General features: G+C 43.3%; 1 protein-coding gene across 1 annotated transcript in view; it reads left to right on the top strand.

Annotated features, from left to right (window-relative positions):
* The window catches only part of LOC147724750 (uncharacterized), a 427,049-nt gene that overhangs the window by 89,974 nt on the left and 316,067 nt on the right, over positions 1 to 21,008 (top strand). Inside the window, exons 3-5 of the mRNA XM_086966280.1 lie at positions 1,813 to 1,911; positions 5,492 to 5,605; positions 11,713 to 11,817. Of these exons, the coding sequence (XP_086822406.1) occupies positions 1,813 to 1,911; positions 5,492 to 5,605; positions 11,713 to 11,817 (318 nt within the window). The remainder of the gene's footprint in view (positions 1 to 1,812; positions 1,912 to 5,491; positions 5,606 to 11,712; positions 11,818 to 21,008) is intronic.

Below are 21,008 nucleotides of genomic sequence, written 5' to 3'. Positions count from 1 at the left end.
TGTGCATGCTTTACCGCCCCCGGCCAGACCAAAGAGCCCACGGTTGTGTACATAGCGCCAGTAAACTCTTTCAGCACTGGCCATAGACCAGTTATCTTTGCCTAGCTGCAGAGGCCCAAGATTTGGTTGGCATGGGATCTAGCCGGCCAGAGAGGAGCCTACATAGTCCACTGCAAGCCCATTTGACCTGTTGGTCCACCTTTGTTCTTCTTGTTTTTCATCTAAAGGTAGAACACGCTTCCCGACTGTAGAAGTCTGAAACAGCAGACCCAGGACCTCACGAATCCCATGTCACAAGCTTACCCCATTTTTAGGGAGCCAACATCACCTGAATCCAACACCGGGGGATAGGCTCATCTTTCAGGATGATGTCACTCACTTTCAAGCACTCCCAGACACTTCCCATTTCACTTGGAGTTCACTCTTGCATTGGACCTCGATATCTACTGTGTGTTCTGTTTGTGAACCCAATGCAAAATGGCCACTTTTGATCGGTGGATCATGATGTCTGTGCGATTTTACAGTGAATGTTTGATTGTAATCGCGAACATCACATGTTTGAACCATTCCATTGCTACAGTAGCTGCAATGTATTATGTTGTGTTTCTTGTTTTCAGGAGTGTTCAGGTGTTTGCCATCAATTAGTGACCACTAACACAGTAAAGTGCTTATTGCCAAGGGCTACTTTAATCAGAGGTTTGTGTTGTATTATTGTTTTTATTGTATCTTGCGATGTGTGTTCTTTTTACCGTTTCACCACCTTCTATACATATTATATATATATATATATATATATATATATATATATATATATATATATATTAAAGTGTGTATTGAAAAAAACAACTCTGGCTGGACATTCACAGCTTTATTGCACCATTAGTTATTAAACTTGGACTCCACGAAGTGACCTTGCCTGACTGTGTACATCTACCTGGAGAGGCCATCTTTCTGTTGTAGGGTCCCACTTAGTAGGAAACACTTGAGGGCAGATTTACAAGCCCCTAGCGCCTCATTTACGCCTCTGTGGCGTCACTTTTGCGGCGGCGCAAATCCTGCTCCATGGTGCAGGGGTACTTACAACGTGACGCATCTGGGAGATGCGTCACGTTGTAATGCCCTGTTCCATGTAGGCGTTCCTGTGCAGGGGGGGTGGGGCGTTCTGGCGCAGGAATGCCACCTAAAAGTGGCTGAGTGAAATCTACAAGATTTCACTCAGTCAGTTTTAGACCCATGCCGCGTGAAAACCCTGAAGCAGGCGTAAGGATTGACGCAGCATTAACTAGATAGGGCCCCAGAGTATTGCTGGAGCTGCGCCGCGCTTGCGATGCAACTCCAGCAATGCGTCACTTTTACGGCACAGATGCGTCACGCATCTGTGCCGTTTTTGCCCCATGGTGCACCACATTGTAAATGCGGCGCATCCATGATGGCGGAGCTGTGGCGCACAATATCTGGCGCATCCCTGCTGATTTGTAGGGATGCGCCAGTTATTGTAAATATGCCCCTTGAGTTCTCACGTTTGATAACGCTTGGCTGTTTCCGCAACTTCAGAGCTCACGAGAGTAAAAATAAACGCTCTGCATCAAGCTACTATCCTAACTAGAGAAAATGTACCCCAGCATCACTTACCACATGTTCAGAGCCAGGCCCAGTAAGTCTATCTCCTGATGTCTGTACTGCATTATCAGACAAAGACAGGTTTTGCGCTGTGTTAATTTTAGAATTCATTGCAGTTCTATCACAAAGAGGATCTCTGTTTGCCAGATTTCAGACACACGTCTGCTGATAATTGATTTTGTTTCCTTACAGGATGGACGCACGGCTCTGCACGTGGCCGCTGCCCACTCCAAAGAGGAGATAGTCCGACTGCTCGTCACTAAAAAGGCCGATCCTAATGTCACTGGAGGGGTAGGTGTGCGTTTGCTTTATAATATGATACCTCCTGCACCATAAGAGACATTTTCAACAAGAATAAAAATGTTTTTAGCAAAATAAAATTGTTTGATATCTTTCACTAATGTGGGCAAGAGTTGTTCAGTAAGTCCCGAGTAAGGTATAGTAGTGTTGTACAGAGGTAAAGGCATAGCACTGAAGTGACCCTACTTTGGAATGTTGACCTATCATTTTACACTCTTGTATAGTGAAAAATGACATTATCTTGTTGAAACTCACGGGAGGATTTTTTCTGCTCTATGCATTCCTACTGAAGCCTCAGTTCGTCAAGATTTTTATTGTTACTGAGCCTGCAATAAGACAATTAGGGCCTTATTTATGAGGCCTTGCGACAGTTTTGCGCTTCCTTTGCGTCACTTCTTGTGACGCATCGGCGGCATAAAACATGCCTCCTGTTGCACCCTATTTACAAAGTGACGCATCTAAGCAGATGCGTCACTTTGCAAACCCCTGCGCTACATTATACCTGCGTCAGGTATAAAGTATGCAGGGAGGGCGTTCCCACCTAAGTAAGCCTCATAGAAGTAACGCAGTAAAATCTACAAGATTTCACTGCGCCACTTCTAGGATGCAAATGCTTCAATATCTTATGCCAGCCTCACAGCAGGAGTAAGACTGACACAAGCCCCCATGTGAAATGACACATTGCTGGAGTTGCATCACTTTTGTGACACACTCCAGCAATGCGTCACTTTTGCGTCTACAGATGCGTCAGAAAAACTGACGTATCTGTAACTCCTGGCGACATGATGCGTCATACTGTAAATATGACACATCCCGCATGTCGCAAGGAGGGTGCACTGAGAAGTGACTCATCACTGCTTTCACGCAGTGATGCATCACTTCGGATAAATGAGGCCTTTAAAATGTTGGGCATTCGGTTGAAAATGGTACAGCAAAAGTCCTATTTCTATTTTCCCTGTTTATTTCAAAACAGTCTAACTAGGGTGGGTGGATTGTTCTGATTCCATTTTGGCCTTTCTGTCTCGAACTATACCGTTTTAAAAGCTCTCTCACTTATTATAGGCCTAATCTGATTTAAAATGATGGACATACTTTGATTTAAAGCTGCATTAAAACTCTAAAAGGTTGAGAGATATGCAAAGGTTAGCTTAATGGCAACTCATGTTGTATACACGCTATCACCAGAAATGCAGCAGTCTTATTCCTTTATTTTTGGTAAGCATTGACCAGCCCCCAAAGGGTCTTGGAGCACTGAGGTACTGTGATGTGATGAGTGTATCACCCCATCACAATGAGGGATATTTTATTTTGCAAAATCCCCCAAACCATCTACAATCTCTGACACCAGAAAACCTCCCCAAGAAGAAATTGAAGGGAGAAAGGCTCTGTGTGATATACATTCTGTCTTGGAGAATCATCTCAGTCCTTGGTGATACAGCAGAGGTTTGATTTTTCCTAAAACATTTGTCTTAAATTACAACAAACTCAGGTGGTCTTGAAAGCTAAACTCATCTTACATCTTAGTACTTATATTGTCGGTCAAATAATCAACACCATACAATGTTTTCCCCAACAGAAATAACTAAATTCATGATCTAATGGGCAATAGATTGATCCACACTTGACCTCATTTGTAAAGGCTTTCTAACATAGATCATTGGTTCATTTTTCTACTTGTGGGCTGATCTGTTTATTTTGTCTGTTCAGCATGTGGCAAGAGTCGGCTCACCCAGTGAATGTTGATTTATCCATTCAGTTCAGTGTTATCTGGAACTCCTTGTAAATGAAAAAGTCCATAATGAAGGAAACCATAGTAACTACCATGTCATCAAGAATCCATAACCATAACTATTCCTCTTTGCATTGGTTTACCATAATGAGCAAAGTACAATCAACATTGCTATGATTTAAAAAATATGACACCGACACTTATTCTTAACCTCAACCGTAACCGCAGCCATTACCCTAACCCCAAACACTTCCCCTGCCTCTATTTATTTACCTTACTCAATATTTCGCACATTTTTAGGAATGCTTAAAGAATTCTGGAATGTTTCTATGAGTTGTGACTGCTTCAGTTTCCCAGGAGAGCTCTGGGGGACCTGTGAAATTACTTTCGGGTACGGACCTATATAAACTAACAGGTAGATTCATGAAAGTAAAATCGGCTCGCAAAGGGCCAGATTCTGAGAATCTGGCCCTTTGCGAGCGCAATTTTTGCATTTGGGATTCATCATCCCAAATGCAAAAATCAGTAATTGCGAAATCGCATATTTGCGAGGAATTACATTTAAAGAATCTCTATTTGAGATTCCTTAAATGCAATTCATTAACCATTTTTTATTTGTGAATTCGCTATTTCTGGCCGCTATTTACCGCGAGGTCAAACCTCGTGGTAAATAGCGAAAACTTAGAAAAATGCATTTTTCTAAGTTGCATGTTACACACAAAAATGTAAATGTAAATTGATACTTGTATAGCGCACTACTCACCCGCAAGGGTCTCAAGGCGCTTGTACGAATACCGCTGTGGAACCCATCCTGGGTTTCCCTGTGAGGCGTCCACTCCTGGGCACACCTAAGGTGGAGGCCAGGCATCCTTAGCATTGTGGGGGCCGTTGTGGAGATTAAGCAAGCTATTGCCCAGAGTTGCAGAGTGGGAATCCATGATTGGACTAGGCACCGAGGCGAGAATTATCAGGTCCGAGGAATTTTGAGCCCAAGACCTGCCGGCGCGGGGAATTGAACCCTGGTCCCGGCTGGGCGTCTGTATCAGGGTCTGCCACTCTAATCATTGAGCCACACTCAATGATTAGAGCGACCTGTTATTACCTCATGTAACATGCCTGTTAATAACCTCATGTGACATGTGTGTGCGCAACACCAATGTAGATTACATTTCAGGGGTGCTACAGTGTGTCCTTTGGACACCCCTGGCACCCTTGAAATCGCATCCTTATTTGCGATTAGCAAATTGCTAATCGCAAACAAGGAATAACTCCCCATTCATTCCTATGGGCCTAAAGGCCCATAGGAATGGATGGGGAGTTATTCCTTATTTGCGATTAGCAATTTGCTAATCGCAAATAAGGAATGTGTAGGAATCGCAATTTATTTAGCGATTCCTACATGAATCCCGTTTTGCAGGTCCTTAATAGCGATTCCTTAATAATCGCTATTAAGGACTTGCAAAACGGCACTAGGATGAATCTAGCTGAATGTCTCACGGAAGTGTATCATCACAATTGGTAATTGTGGAAAACCGCTTTTTACACCAACTGAGTGGATTACCAATCATCACACCTTTACTTCCCCTTAGGCTTGATATGTGGCAAGGGCCAATCACTTATGGGGTGAAAGTGAGACCGTAGCAATGTTCTGCTATTTGTAGGGTTGTTTGATAGAACTTCACATACTCTATTCTGTTCTTTAGATTACAATGATTCACTTTTGTGTTGTTTCATTATTTAGTATTATACTGATATCCAGGATTATGATATGACATTTAACATGGAAACTTGCAGTGTCCTTTACAACCGTAATAACACAGAGCATGTGTCTTCCATACACAGCCAAAGGATCAGCTCCCTCTCCATTACGCCTCCTCGCGTGTCACTGGGGCTGTCAGTGTGGTCCAAACATTGATGAAGGCTTCCAACAAGGAAGTAAAATGTACTCCTGACAAGGTAAGAAAAACATTGACACTGAAGTAGCTGCACTGCTATTGATTGGCAGTTCAATCAGAGACTCAAGCTGTGGTGTACAATTTTAGAAGGTTATGTCTTGAAGCATGACGAGGAGAGAGAAAGGCAGGAGCAATTTCTTCTTAACTTTTCAGGTGATTTGTGTCTAGTCAATTCAATTTAATTTGCACTAAGTGTTTCGACCATGCCTTTAATGTCGAGAAGGTAAACATTTATGACTCAGTTATGGTCATCTTACCCATGTGCAATCAATGTTTGCATCATGGGTTTTTGCACCATGTGAAACGAACCCTCTAACTTTAGCTTGAGAAATGTGGCCTACAGACTTATGGGTGATAGTCCTTGTTTTCTGAGAATTGGAGAGTACCTTTGGAGACTCCCTCTGCTCCCATGGATATTTTTTCCAAATGATTTTCCAGCTCAAGCGGCCTGACATGGTAAACCCTGTCCACTATACCGATTTTAAGATGGCGACGGGCCATTCTCCCATTATATGTTGTTTTATTATTTCGAGTCAGGCCATAATTCATGGTCTTTGATTTTATAGCTTTTCCTTAAGCTTGGTTTTGATGCGGTTTTTATCCAGTTCAATGAAGTGTGGCTTCAGGGCATTTTGTATGCAAGCCACAATGAAATGTTCAGTATTAAGCAATAGTGGAATCTTTGTTCTGTCGACTTGAGTGACAGATCATTGAGATATGCCTGTTAATTACCTCATGTGATTTATAAAATTAAGACAACAGCTTCACATCTATACATTATCCAATGATAAGACATGCACAATGGCCCTATGGACATCCTTCTGTAGTATGTAAACGTTCTTTATACTTATTGTTGAAATGAACAGAATATTCTACACCATTTTAACAATGCTTACAATCATACAACACCCTGAACCATTTGTAAATGAGTCAATCTTACTTGATACATTCTACAACAATGTATAATATTTCAAAATCGAAATAAAAATCTGTTCTTTAAAAATCTCCGTATTATATAGAAATTGTTCATAGCACTGTGTGAAAACTCTTTAACGTTTGTATGTTTGCAAAAATCCATAAATGGATAACGTATTATAACGAGAAGCTTTCGTTTTTAGCCCATGTTCTGCCAACAGGCCTTGTAAATAATCCACAACCAATTTAAAAAATACGTCTGCAACTCACACTAGTTGCACTCAGCTTCTACTTTCTGTAAATTAAATACAGCTTGCACTTTTAGGTTTACTGGTAATTAAACTGTACACGTTATACCATTCACCATAGTGAATCAGAGTTGTCTCCTGTACTACAGTATTTCCTTTTTCTACGTGTATTCAATCTGTGCTGCATATGTTTGTGGGCCCTTTTCTACCTATTTTCTAAAACGATCTAGGGCATATTTAGTAATTTAAGGAGCAGTAGCTGAGATGATGTCATCAGTGATGTTATCAATGATGTTATTTGAGATGTAATCAGTGATGTCATTTAACATGTCATGAGTGATGTAATATGCAAGGTCATAAGTAGACCATGGTGCTGGCACAAGTTATAGTTTGCCGAATAAACTATAACTGGTGGATTTCAGTGTTTTTTTTTTGGTTTTAAACATGGGTTTTTGTAATATTTCAGCACCTAAGTATAACATAATTTTAAACTTTGTTTTTTCAGTGCATTTCTCGATTTTTCTTTTTAATGTAATCTAAAATATTATTACCTTAGGTTTTTTCCAGTCAATTTGTATTTTTTTTAACATAAAGTAAGGTCTTACTACCATACCTAGCTATATAACTTTACTTTACCTTTGGTTCTAACTTTCTGCCAAATTTGGTGTAATTCAGTTCAACTGTGACCCATCTCAACATTTCCTAAGGGGATTAACATGAGGAAAAGATGTTTTGGGACCCTCTTTATCTCAACCCTCGCTTGACATATCACCTAAAAACTTTCCAGGAAAGAACTACTGAGGTGGATGAGCTTTGTTATTATAAATTTATGTGAAGATTCATCAATCCGTGTTAACGTTATTATTAAAATAAAAAAAACTCTCTCCCTATGGAAACTCTTACCTAACTATAACTACACAATAGCGATACAACTATCAGAAATAGGGGTATTAATTTGGGGAGGGGATATTCCTACCAATTCAATAAACTCACCCTGGTTAGGTAAAATACAATTCTGAAAGCTCGTAACCCCTGGTAGCAATAAAACAAACGGTAGGTAATCCCCAGAGCAGTGCGTACTAGGTTCAAGCAATATCAACAGTTTAAAAGTAAAGGACAATACACAGTAAAAGCCCAAAAACAATTTAGAACAATAGAGAGAAATGTAATGAGAAACCATATACTAAAATTCCCCACAATAGGTGAAGGGGCACCATAAATATAAGTTATTAAAATGTTAAAGTAAAAAGCCCCTAGGGAAAATCAAGCACTATAGATAAATAGCAGTTTGGGGTCAACCAAGACCTAAATGTCTCTGGAGTGGGACTACCTAATAGTTTCGGCGCAAGGGCTTCCCTCCAGCATTCCTGTCAGGCATTGCCTTGCTGTATTACCACCCCGCGTTCAGAGTCCAGATCAATGGGTTGCATTCAGCACCATTCTTTATCACTAGAGGCACGCAACAAGGGTGTCCACTGTCGCCCATGCTGTTTGACTTGGTGGTGGAATTGCTGGCTGTTGGGCTGCTACAACACCACCACCATTATGCAATTAGGAACCATACGCAACATATCTTAGTGTCGCTCTATGCGGACGACATCACACTACACCTACCTGACCCTCAAAATTGTTTGAGTAATGTACTATGCATATTAATTCACTTTGGAAGGTTATCAGAAATTCAAATAAACTGGGAGAAGTCCAATATTTTTCCTCTAACTGAAGCAACCAAGGAGTTTCAGCCCTCCTTTCCACTAAGATGGTGCAACTCAACTCTTCGATATCTGGGTATTGAAGTGTCCAGATATAAAGACAAACGTAAGCGTGCAAACTATGGCAAGGTTCTGACCAGTTTAATGGACAGCATTACCTGCTGGCTTTCACCACCCTTGTCCTTGGCGGGAAAGATTCCCCTAATCAAAATGATCATACTACAAACATTTCTATATTTCTTATTACTATTTATACACTAGGCTTAAAACACAATTAAGTCGCTTAACCTGGTCGGGCAAACAGGCATGCTTGAAATAGGAACTACTCACTCATCCCTCCATGAGCAGCCAGGATTTAGCAGGCAGCGATCCCCTACTGTGCATGTCCGAATCTGGAAGCTCATACATTTTCGATATGCACTTCTTAGAGCTGGCTTCCCTACCATAGTGTTACAGTGCGGTGCAAACTTACGTTAACTATAATTGAGTTTGAATACTGTCTGCATATGAGCATTCAATATATCTTTACTTCTAACTCTTTCAAGCCCACAGATATATGAGTTTAATGCTAATTTATTGAAAACTTCCCAATGGATTAACTCCAAACCAAGTAACAGCACTTCCTTGAGTTTCAGTTGTATGCCAAGTTTGCTATAATTCCCTAGAGGGCATCTTTCCCTAGCTGAGAGCAATCATTCCTATCAGGGTTCAAATGGGAAATGCTGTTTTTCATCACCCCTTTAAGTTTCCTTTTCTTTATAGTTTGCTTGAAAATTAAAAATATCACAAGTAAGCTAAACATGGTGTCTGCCAAGTCTTGCGCAGATCTGTAAAATTGTGCTTAGGCTATTAGCCAATAAATTCATTTTGACACCCTTATTTACTTTTGCTCCACTTCCCAGACCTGCATGAAACCTGAATTTCCTGCACTGGGGTTAACATATTAAGAGCCTGCCAAATTTCATGCAGATTGATTATAGCACACTTATTAGCAGATGAAGTTGTTTTTGACCCCCTACATTTAATCCCCCCCATGATGACTCTGCACAAAACATGCCTAAGCCCTAGAAGGTTAAACATACTAAATAGCTCCCATATTTCATTTGGTTTTGCCAAATTATTCCATAGAGATTAGCAAATTAGCAATTTGTACCCCCCTTTTAAAAATACCCACCCTTAATGAATATGCACAAAGTTAAAAAACACAAAGAGCAATCTAAACATGCCAAGCATCTGCCTAATTGTGTGCAAATGTGACAAAGAGCGCTAAAGCTTTGGATAAATCAAAAATCAAACTTCCCAACTGTCACAATATCTGTAAAATGTAACCTCATCAATCCGATTTGCGGATATTTCACTACATTGCAAACACCGATTCTCTCTTAACGCCTATGTTTGACCCACAGTGATTGTAGCAGGGGCGGCCTTAGGCATGTGCAATCTATGCACCTGCACAGGGCCACCAAACCCTAGGGGCCACCACGCCAATATATATCCTTAATATAATAATCCTCTGAGGATGGATACATATTTGCCTGGGGTCCCCTGGCAGGGATTTGGCGGCCTCCGGCTCTGTTCCACTTCCAAGCACCCTGATTCCCCCCCCCCCCCCCCTCTTCACTGGCCTCCGCGCTCCACCCCGCCCGGACCCCCTCTTCCGGGGCCCACTACCTACGCTCCCTGCCCAGGACCACCATGAGCCTAGAGCCGCCCCTGATTGTAGCTTTCTTTAATCTTTTTTACCCCTGCATGCCTTCCCAACCTGTTGACAGGCATTTTGACACCTACAAATAGAGCGCTATTTATATGGACATTAGTGGTGGCTACAGAATATTCGTTGGCAAAAAGAACTCGGCCCGAAGTCCGCATAAATTCATGCCCAACCCAAGCACCTCTTCAAATGATAATTTCTCGAAAACTACTGCATGGATTTACAACAAACCAAATAAAAGCACAATCTTTGTGTATAGTTCTAACTTTGTGGCAGGTTTAGTGTAATTCCCTTTAGCTGTCCTTTCTGTATCGAAGAGCAAGGACAACTATAGGAATTAAAAAAGAAAATCACATTTTTGGGATCCCCTTTTTTCTTGCCACCGCTTGACAGATCTTGAAAATCCTGAGGGACCCAAACTGGATGAGAGTTTGGAAAGTGTGGTGCAGATTCATTGAATAGTGTCAAAGTAATTCAGAAAACAAAAAATGCCTTGTCCTTTAGAAACATAGGGGCTTATTTATGAGCCCTTGCGTCATTTTTACGCTGCTGGTGCGTCACTTTTTGTGATGCACCAGCGACGTAAAAAATATGCCTTGTTGCTCCATATTTACAAAGTGACACATCCAGGTAGATGTGTCACTTTGTAAACCCCTGCCCTACATTATACCTGCGCCAAGTTTAATGTTTGTGGGGGGCGTTCCTACGCAAGTGAGGGTCATAGAAGTGACACAGTGAGATCTATAAGATTTCACTGCGCCACTTTTAGGACGCAAATGCAGGTACATTTCACATGGGACTTGCCCATGTGTAATGACCCATTGCTAGAGTTGCGTCACTTTTGTGACACACTCAAGCAAAGCTTAATTTTTGCGCCTACAGATACGTCGGAAATGCTGACGCATCTGTAACTCCTTGCGACATGATGCGTCATACTGTAAATATGACGCATCATTAGTGCCGCAAGGAGGGCGCAATGAAAAGTGACGCATCGCTGTTTTCTCGCAGCGATGCGTCACTTTTCATAAATGAGGCCCTCAGACCCAAATATAACTACATTGATGCTATCACTAAATAACACTCACTTGCATTCTGTGCTCACTCTCACCATTCACTTTCAGCAGAGGGAAAAAAAATGCCAGCATGGCAGCAGTACTGCTGTCTACCTATTTGTGCGTGTTAGTCCCAGTTTTTTTGCCGCACTCTCTAAATCGTGCACAAAATTTTTTGGTGTAGCTGGAGTAAAAGTGGTTTACACCAGGGCACTTTTGAACCCACATTTACCACAATACTGTATGCGGTGCTAGATGTCCAGTATTTGAAGCATTTAAAAGTGGTTGGGTCTTTGGGGACAATGGATGTGGTTTGGTGGCTGGGTCACATATATTGGGATCCAAGTGTATACAAGTAAGCAAATAGAATAGCTTCCTTTTCTATGAAAGAAGGTGTGCAAGAGGTTTACCATCCTGAAAGTCATCACTTCTTCTTCTCTGTTCTTCCTCTCTCTTAATCCAATTTCTAGGATGGCTGTATCCCTCTCTTTCTAGCTGTGGATGCAGGAAATGTTGGAATCTGCAAGGAGCTGTTGTCCTCCAATACTGACAGCCAGCTGAGAGCAAAGAGTAAGGTACTGTCCTGCAATACATGCAAACAACATACATATGTATTTACACATTTAGGTCAGTGTGCAAAGAATATGTTTAATATGTATGTGTTTATTTTTTGTCTTTACTGGAATGGATAGAAATAGGGCTCAAGTCATAAAGGCAGATGTAAAATGTGATTTTCATAATGTATCAAGCCTGTTTGCATAGTTACCAAAAGTTTCCATAATACACTAGACTACTTAATGTATTCACAAAGAAACCACTTGCCTGTTTTCAAAGTCCCCTTATGTGTGTGGTCTAATTTTAATGTTTTTCTTCCCCTTTAAAAGCAAATCTTTCCTGACATATAGGGGCAGATGTATCAAGGTTATTTTATGTCGCAAACGCTGCGAATCGCAATTTCCCAGCATTTGCGACAAAATAAAGTGGTACTGTCATGTATGAAAAAATCGCATCGCACTTTTAAGAAATCGCAATATTTGCGATTTCTTAGTGTGCGAGAAGTGTTTTTCTGAGAATTTTTTTCCGATTCCTTATTTTGCATGTTTTGAGTATTGTGAAATTCGCAAACAAGAATTTGCAGCTTAAGAAATCGCAACAGGATGTATGTAAAAATCGCAATTAGCGAATTTCTGAAAATCGCAAAATAAGAAATCGCATTTAACACCAAATGCAAGCAGGTGGTAAAAGAAAAAAAAGTATAAAAAGGCACCCAGAATGCATTATTTTAAATTCCAAAATGGCTGCACTATACCTGATTGCCAGGAGGCTGCGCATTCAAGCTCTTGCCCAGAGGAGACAGAGACAGGAGTGAATCTTCAGAATACGCATTACGCTGTTCCAGCAGACTCAGGAGGAGATATATGATAAATACAGACACCATTTTGGACCTCATTAATGAATTGGAACCTTTTTTGGAACATCCTACAGCCAGGACACAATCAATTCCAACACATGTGCAGGTATTGTGCTCACTGCACCTTTTGGCTTCAGGGTCTTTTCAAAGTGTCATTGCAGAGGTTGGTGGAGTGTCACAAAGTGCCCTACCACGCTTCTTTCATGTGTTCCTGGATGCAATGCTGAGGAGACTCCAACATCATATATATTTCTCAAATACACAACAAGCCATACAGGAAACAAAGTTGGATTACTATCAAATTGCACGTTTTACACATGTGATTGGATGCATTGACGGAACTCATATTGCTATCACTCCACCTGCAGGCACTGCATATGTATTTCGTAATAGAAAAAGCTACCACTCTCTCAACATCCAGATCATATGCAATGCCAAATACATTATCAGTGACATTGTGGCCAAGTATCCAGAGAGCACACATGACTCCTTTATCTTCAGACATAGCGCAATTCATAGACGTCTGAGTGCTGGTCAGTTTGGAGACGGATACCTGCTAGCTGAGTAACACTCATGCAAACCTCCATCCATCCATCCATCATTTGAAAATGGAACATACAGTTAGTATATTTTTTTCACATGCCGGTGATAGTGCCTATGCAGTGCATGATTTCATCCTAACACCATACTTGAATCCTGCAAATGCAAGTGAAAGACAGTGCAACTGGGCACACCAGTGTACACGTAGGGTCACTGAACGTACATTTGGAATTTTCAAAAGCCATTTCAGATGCATACACAAAAGTGGAGGAGCATTACAATATAGTCCTGAAACCTGTTGTAAAATTGTTACAACATGTGCAATGCTGCACAACATGGCCATGCGCAAAGGCACAGACATTGAAGGGAGTGAGTCTGACTCATCTGATGATGATGACAGACCTCCACCTAGAATGGCTGTAGCAAGATCTGGGCAATGGCAGGCCGACAAAGAAGGACAGAGATTACACGAAATTATTTTTAGGTAAGAAAAGCCAAACTACAGACTCATGTTTGCAATTGTTGTTTTAATCCACAACAGACAAACCATAGTGCATTGTGCTGAAATGTTAAATTAAAAACGAAGGAAACGAAAATGTCCATAAATGGAACATAAGACAGCTTCCACAATGCAGTAATGATGAATAAATTGCCACTCAAAAAGTTATTTCTTGCGCAGGCGGCTGGAAGCAGGTTGGTCCTTTGATTGCATGCCTTCTTGTTCAGGTACACTACTAGCACGCCTTCCACTCCTGCGCTGGGTCAATTGAGTTGTTGGAGTAGGGTTCCTACTGCTCCTACTGGAGGTGTCCTCACTATCAGCTGAGCCAAGGAGAGCGCTTGCCCCAGAGTTGGATGTTTGCATTATTTCTAACACAGAGGTCATTTTGTCCAAACTTTTAGCCAAGTCACGTGTGCAGTCGCTCATTTCACACGGCATGTTAATGCTGCGCCTGGTGAAATTGCTAGTGACAGAACAAAGCCTGTTAATTGCCTTTGTGTACCCTTGCATCCTCACATGTGCTGTCTATGCAGCCCTGTTGAAGGACTGGGTTCTTTAAGACCCAGCGGTGCCAGGGCACAACACCTGAAACCTTCGTGGGTAACCTGCTCCGGCGTACGATTCACAGAGACACGGGACACTTCCTTTGACGTCAAAGATTCAAGGTTTATTTGCTGCAGGGAACACAGAGATCACGGCAAGTACACAGCGTGCAACTTGGGGAGACTGCTTCAAATTGGTTCTGTGGATCGCTCCTTTTATACAGTTTTTACCCATAGGCTTACATTGAACACAAAAGTTTACAACCCGGTTCCCACCATTATCCCCCAGAGGGGTCACTTTGGTCACTTTGCAACACATCAGGTCCGGAACATAAGTGCGGAAACATTTGGCGGTTCCCAACTGTAAAGACCATCTTCCCACCATTAGCAAATTCCAATCAGCAGTAAAACAGATCAAAATAGGAACGAGGACAGGTGCAGAGGAAGACGGAGACAGTGGGGAGATCGGAAAGGGTGTAAAAGGGGAGGTATCGGAAAACACGAGATACAGGCATCAAAGGGACGTGCCTAATGAGATGCACGGCTGAGACAATAAGTCCGTGCGGCAAGATGAGCCTCGAGCGGCGCCATCTGCCTTACAGTAGCAACCCCCTCGTCATAAAGACACCCACAAAGAACATGTGTCTTCCGCAAATATCTTGGGAGTCCCAGGGTCGCGAAGCGGACATCGTCCGTTCGCTGGCTACTTGAGGGCAAGAGACAAAATGGATGCCGTATCTAAGATGGAACCCGTGGGTACAGATGAAAAACCCACATAACAAACGAACGGTTCAAGTTAGCACAGCGAAACTGCGCACACTTACTAAACTCGTCATTTGCGGTTCGTAGATACCAGACTCGACCATATTCGTGCAAGTCGAAAACACCACTTACAATTGTCACGGAACCTCAGACGCTCCTTTTGCCCTCATGTAGGCAAGCACTAGTCGGAATCATATTCAATATTCATCAGACCATCGAGATGTTGCTGTAGCATAGCTCTGTCCAACCGAGTCCCCTTGGTAACAGATGGTTGTCTCATACACGTTGTAGCACAGAGGCCACATAAGGCAGGACCACACTGTACACAAAGGCAACACGTGAACAGGAACACTACAACGACTCCGATGATCATCAGAATCTTCCAACCCCAAGTCGACATCAGGCCCCAAAACCATCCAAGTAGCGTCCAATCCCCTACATCCACGTGTATGGATTCGGAGATCTTATGCAACCTCGAGATGGCTTGATATACAGTAGGAGCATTATCTGGAATGAAAATGCAGCAGCTCGAATGGATCACCTTACATACCCCACCTCGATCTGCTAAGATGACATCTAAAACCATACGGTTTTGTAACGTCATAAGTCTCTCCGCCTGAAGTTCGGTGGTGATATTACCAAGGGCACTGGCAGTAATATTAGCTGTCGATTCTACCACTCGAGTCAACTGTCTCAGGTTCCTACTATTGACCATAGGTCCCCAAAACGGGAGGAAACCCTTGAAAAAGTCTCCTGCCTCTTGACCGGCAGTATCCTCTTCACTAATTACGCCTCGCACAACTCTAGTCTTATGATAATAGGCATCTACAGTGAACGTCGGAGGCAACAGATTTGCAATGAAACATGAGCCCATGAAGTCAGCGGGCAACCATGTGTATGCACGATCATAGCAGATAAAGTATGTACCCTTGGCAGCCAGAAACACAGGGGACGAGAACATCGGCAGAATGTAATTTTCAGTGCAAGCACTTGCTCCAAGTCGGGCTTGTGATCTTCGGCCACGACCCATAAGACAAAAATTACCAGTGTGGGGTACGACCCATATCGGAGGCGAGCTTTTAAGCTGCTTTTCGCTAGTGAACACACTATATTCACCTCTACTTAGGACTCTATAGGCCTGTAGCTCTTCTTCGGGAATAAGCGAAGGATCATAGATCTCACTATCTAAATCCTCTATTGCTATCGACAAAGGTTTTTGATACGAGGTAGGACCAGAGTAGGGGGAACGTGGTTCTCGAATGGGGTGGAAACCCAATGCGCTTCGAAACATTGTTTGAAATGCTCGAGCTGACCCTTGGGAACTATACGGTAACACTAGATATGGAATTCCCTTATCCGTAGTGTGTGGCATCAACCCACACACCCAACAATTAGTAGTGTTAACCACTAACTGATGCTGATGGAGGAGCTGAATAAAGGAATTGTTGCGGAATTCTACACGTCTAGCCTGCTCGTGTTCCGGTAACATGTGAAAGGAATGGGGAGAAGCAGTAGAGGTAAGATTAGGGTAAGGAGTAGGAGTAGGTGTAGCAGGTAAGAAGTAAGACATCGTGTAATACACCCCACCCGCCAATAATGCAGAAGCAGTCAAAAACAATACAAACAGTTGGAATATGAAACATTTGGTACGACTGAGTTGCTGCAGCTTGAATCTATGGACTTGAGCTCCCTCCAAATCATTCAGCTTCGAGAATGCCATTCCCTACGACCGTCCGCAACGTTTCTTGACGCACTTCGTTCTGTGCAGCAATAGTCAATCCCTAGGAGTTCCTAGGAACCGACGGCCTTTAACCTAGCGTCAAGACCTACTGTCCAGAAGGAAGTACGCGCGCGGCCCTACGGCCTTCAATGCACAATATGTACGTTTGCAAAAACAAAGTCTCTCAGCTGTAAAGGCAAAAATACAAGGAATGAAGCTCAATATATATACAAAATAATTACAGTAACACGAAAGTTCAAAACTGATCACGGAAAACGGGATAATGCAGTTATCAATACGGCAAGGCAGGATCTTTTTATTTGTCCTTAGTGTGAGATCGCAAAAAGTATCGAATTTTCCCAGGACGTGTCTGCTCGTCAAACAAAGGATCCGTTGAAGAGACAGCGTCCTGCTGATCAGTTGAGTGTTCTGGTCTTGAGTCTTTTGATGCTAATTGTTCAACAGTGTCTTTCTGCTGCGCTGAGGATTCTTCAACAAGCTGTGCGTCGCTAAAAGGCACAAACGCCGGCAATGTTTCTGTTTCAGATGACGCAATGCCTCTCCTTACCCACGGGTCTGCCGGCAAAGGGATGGGGACTCGTTTGGTGTGCGTAGCATGCACCCAATTCTTACGTCCCTCAAGACGAACGGCAGTCCTCGTGGCCAGGAGCACTTGATAGGGTCCGGTGAACCTCGGGTCCAGGTTATTTTTGCGTGAAAAGTTCCTTGTCACCACCCAGTCTCCGGGCTGGAGCTGGTGGCCTGGACCCTCTGTCTGCGTCGGCAATGCGTCGTAAACCTGTTGGTGAATTAACCTCAGTTTAGCAGTCAAGTCATGTAGATAATCGATCAACATTGGGTACTCAAGATCAGAAAACATTCCTGGCCTAGGAACCCCCCACACATTCGCAGGACGGCCGAACACTATTTCATAGGGACTAAGCCCTACTCGGGAGTGTACAGTCGCCCTAGTTGACAGTAATGCTAAAGGCAAAGCGTCAGGCCACGAAAGACCAGTCGTAGCCTGAATCTTCGCTAACTTTAGTTTAAGGGTGGCGTTGTACCCTTCAACCAATCCAGCTGACTGGGGATGATTGGCGCTGTGGAATTTCTGATTAATTCCAAGGCCCTTACACACACTCTTCATCACACTTCCAACAAACTCACTTCCGTTATCTGACCACACGACTCTAGGCATTCCATACCGAGGAAAGTATTCCTTCAGTAGGATTTTCGCAGTAGACAAAGCAGTATTGTCTTTGAGGGGATAGGCCTCGATCCATCGGGAGAATGCGCAAACCACAACTAAAACGTATTTCAGGTTATTGCATCGCTCCATATGGATGAAGTCCAATTGAATCACCTCAAAGGGATACGAAGGGGGAGCAAAACTGCCAGGAGGAGTTGGGGTTCCTTTGCCAGGATTGTACATTATACACACCATACAATTCTTCACCAAACGTTCAGCACATTTCGTAATGCCATCATTCTTCCACACAGCAGCCAGCAACTTACAAATACCTTTCGCGCTAATATGTGCTAACCCATGTGCCATTGTCACAACGGCCAGCACATACGCATCAGGCAACATCCATCTTTGCTGATCCGACAAATCAATCCAACAACCACTCGCATCCAACTTTCCCGTACTTTCTTTCCACTTCGTCTTTTCAGTTTCGGTGGCCTCATTCTGAATGGCTTTCACACTCTCGATAGTATCTTCACACATACTCGATTCTGTAGGCCACCTAACCGAACTCGTCACATACATTCGAGTGCTAAGGTTCCGGGCAGTCTCCTTAGCAGTCTCGTCCGCAAACGCATTACCACGGCCAACATCATCCGTCACCTTACGATGCGCACTACACTTAACAATCGCAACTTGCGTAGGCAAAGTCAATGCATCCAAAAGATCATTCACAAGCTGGCCATGCTGAATCTTCGTACCGTGCGACGTCAAGAAACCTCTCTCTCTCCACAATCGTCCAAAGCTGTGAGCAACACCAAACGCGTATTGACTGTCGGTAAACACATTCACGCGTTTCCCTTTCGCTAACACACATGCTCTAGTAAGAGCAATCAACTCCGCAGCTTGGGCAGAATTCTGATTCAACCTTGCAGTCTCAACAACAGTATTCAATGTTACAACAGCATAAGCAGTAGTTACATCGCCATTCTGCAACTTAAAACATGACCCATCCACATACAGAGTGCCATCCGGATCTTCCAATGGGGTGTTTTTAAGGTCCACTCGACCTTTCGTTTCCTCTTCAGTCCTCAAGTAGCAGTCATGTTCTGCTATTTCATCTGACTCTGTGCTAATTGGTAACAAGGTTGCCGGGTTCAGAACGTTACAACGTTTTATCTGAATGTGGCTTGCCAAGAGCGTCAATTCGTACCCAGACAACCTCGCACTCGTCAAGTGCTGAGTTTTCGTTCGATTCAAAAGAGTATCGACTGCATGCGGAACCATCACCGTGAGCATATTATCCATGACCAATCCTGCTGATTGTCGGATGGAGACCGCAGCTGCCGCTGTTGCTCGTAGACAACTCGGCAACGCTCTAGCTACTGGGTCCAAGGTCGAGGAAAAATATGCACATGGACGTTGCTTACCACCAAAAGGTTGCGTTAGAACACTCAAAGCACAACCTTCCCTCTCGTGAACATATAACGTAAACGGCTTACCGTAGTCAGGGGTACCTAACACAGGAGCCGAACACAATGAATCACGCAGTTCAGAAAAACTTTTCTGACATTCTTCCGTCCATGGTAAAGGAGTTGAAACATCCTTGCACGTAAGAGCCACCAATGGTTTCGCTAGCAATGAAAAATTAGGAATCCATTGCCTGCAGTACGACGTGATACCTAGAAAGGCACGCACATCTCTTTGGGTTTTTGGCACAGCCATTCGCGCAATCGCTGCAATTCTCTCTGGGGTCAATCTCCTTCCCTCCTTTGACAATAAGTGACCTAGATAGGTTACTTCTTGACAACAATATTGGAGTTTAGAAGGTGACACCTTGTGATTTAACTCACAGAGATGTTGCAGCAACGACACCGTAGCAATTTTGCAAATGTCCTGAGTATCAGCAGCCACCAATAAGTCGTCGACGTATTGGATCAAAGCCGCACCAACCGGCAACCTAAATGCATCCAGTTGACCCTTCAAGGCTTGACTGTAAATAGATGGACTTTCACAGTAGCCCTTAGGAGCGCGTTTGAACCGGAAGCTGCGTCCACCGAGAGAGAAACCGAAAAGGTCCCTGCTCTCTTCGGCAATCGGGATGCTGAAAAACGCATTTTTCAAGTCAATCACCGAAAACCACGATGCAGAAGCTGGAATCAGAGTCAGTAGCGCCGTGATGTCAGGCACAACAGGAAATTGAGGAACCACAATTTTATTTACCTCCCGTAAATCGATAACAAAGCGATAAACAGGCGGTTTTGAAGGATCAGTACGTTTAAGAATGGGCAGCACAGGGCTGTTGCACACGTTTCCCCGAGTCTCTTCAATAACATCTTTCTCGATCAAATCATAAATGATCGCCAACAGTGCTCGTTCACCATCAAGGGAGATACGATATTGGGGAATACGTGGCAGCCGCACATTAGATTTCAACTGAACAACATAAGGGGAGATATCAAGCAGGCCCACGTCATTTGGACCTGTTGCCCACAAAGACGCAGGAAGAGAACTCAATTCCGGTGGGAGCTTATCGAGGGACAAATACATGGGAGAGACAACCCTCTCTCCCAACGTAAGCTTTACACCCGCAGGAGAACAATACAAAGTTGCGTACAAACGTTTAAGCAAATCCAGGCCCAAAAGATTTTCGCCACAACCCGTGGTTAAAATCAACGGAGCTTCTAGCTCACGTGGCCCAATTTTAAGGGGCAAAGGGCGCGAAACTGGATTGCTAACAGGGGCGCCAGAGAATCCAACGGAAACATTTGTTAAGCCAGACAAAGGTGCGCCAGGGAGTTTCGAATACATGATAGAACTTTTCGCTGCACCAGTGTCCAACAGAAAAGGCTCAACGACGCCCAATGTAGCAACTGCGACGTAAGGCCCTCTCTGATCAACCGGAACTGATACCACTCCCTCTCCTTGTCTTTGGCTGTCCTAGTAATTACTGTCGTCAGTTCCCTGATCGACGTAATAATCGTCTACATTATACTGCGCAGATCGTCCTTGCGATGATCCACGTTGATCGAAACAATTATTAGAATTGGATGAGTTATCTGAGCGATCATTCTGAGCACCACGGCCTCTACCACGGGATGTT

Source organism: Lissotriton vulgaris, chromosome 4_1, assembly GCF_964263255.1.
Source record: "Lissotriton vulgaris chromosome 4_1, aLisVul1.2, whole genome shotgun sequence".
NCBI lineage: Eukaryota > Metazoa > Chordata > Amphibia > Caudata > Salamandridae > Lissotriton > Lissotriton vulgaris.
Note: the sequence above shows the minus strand (reverse complement) of the source record. Positions and strands in the feature narration are given on the sequence as shown.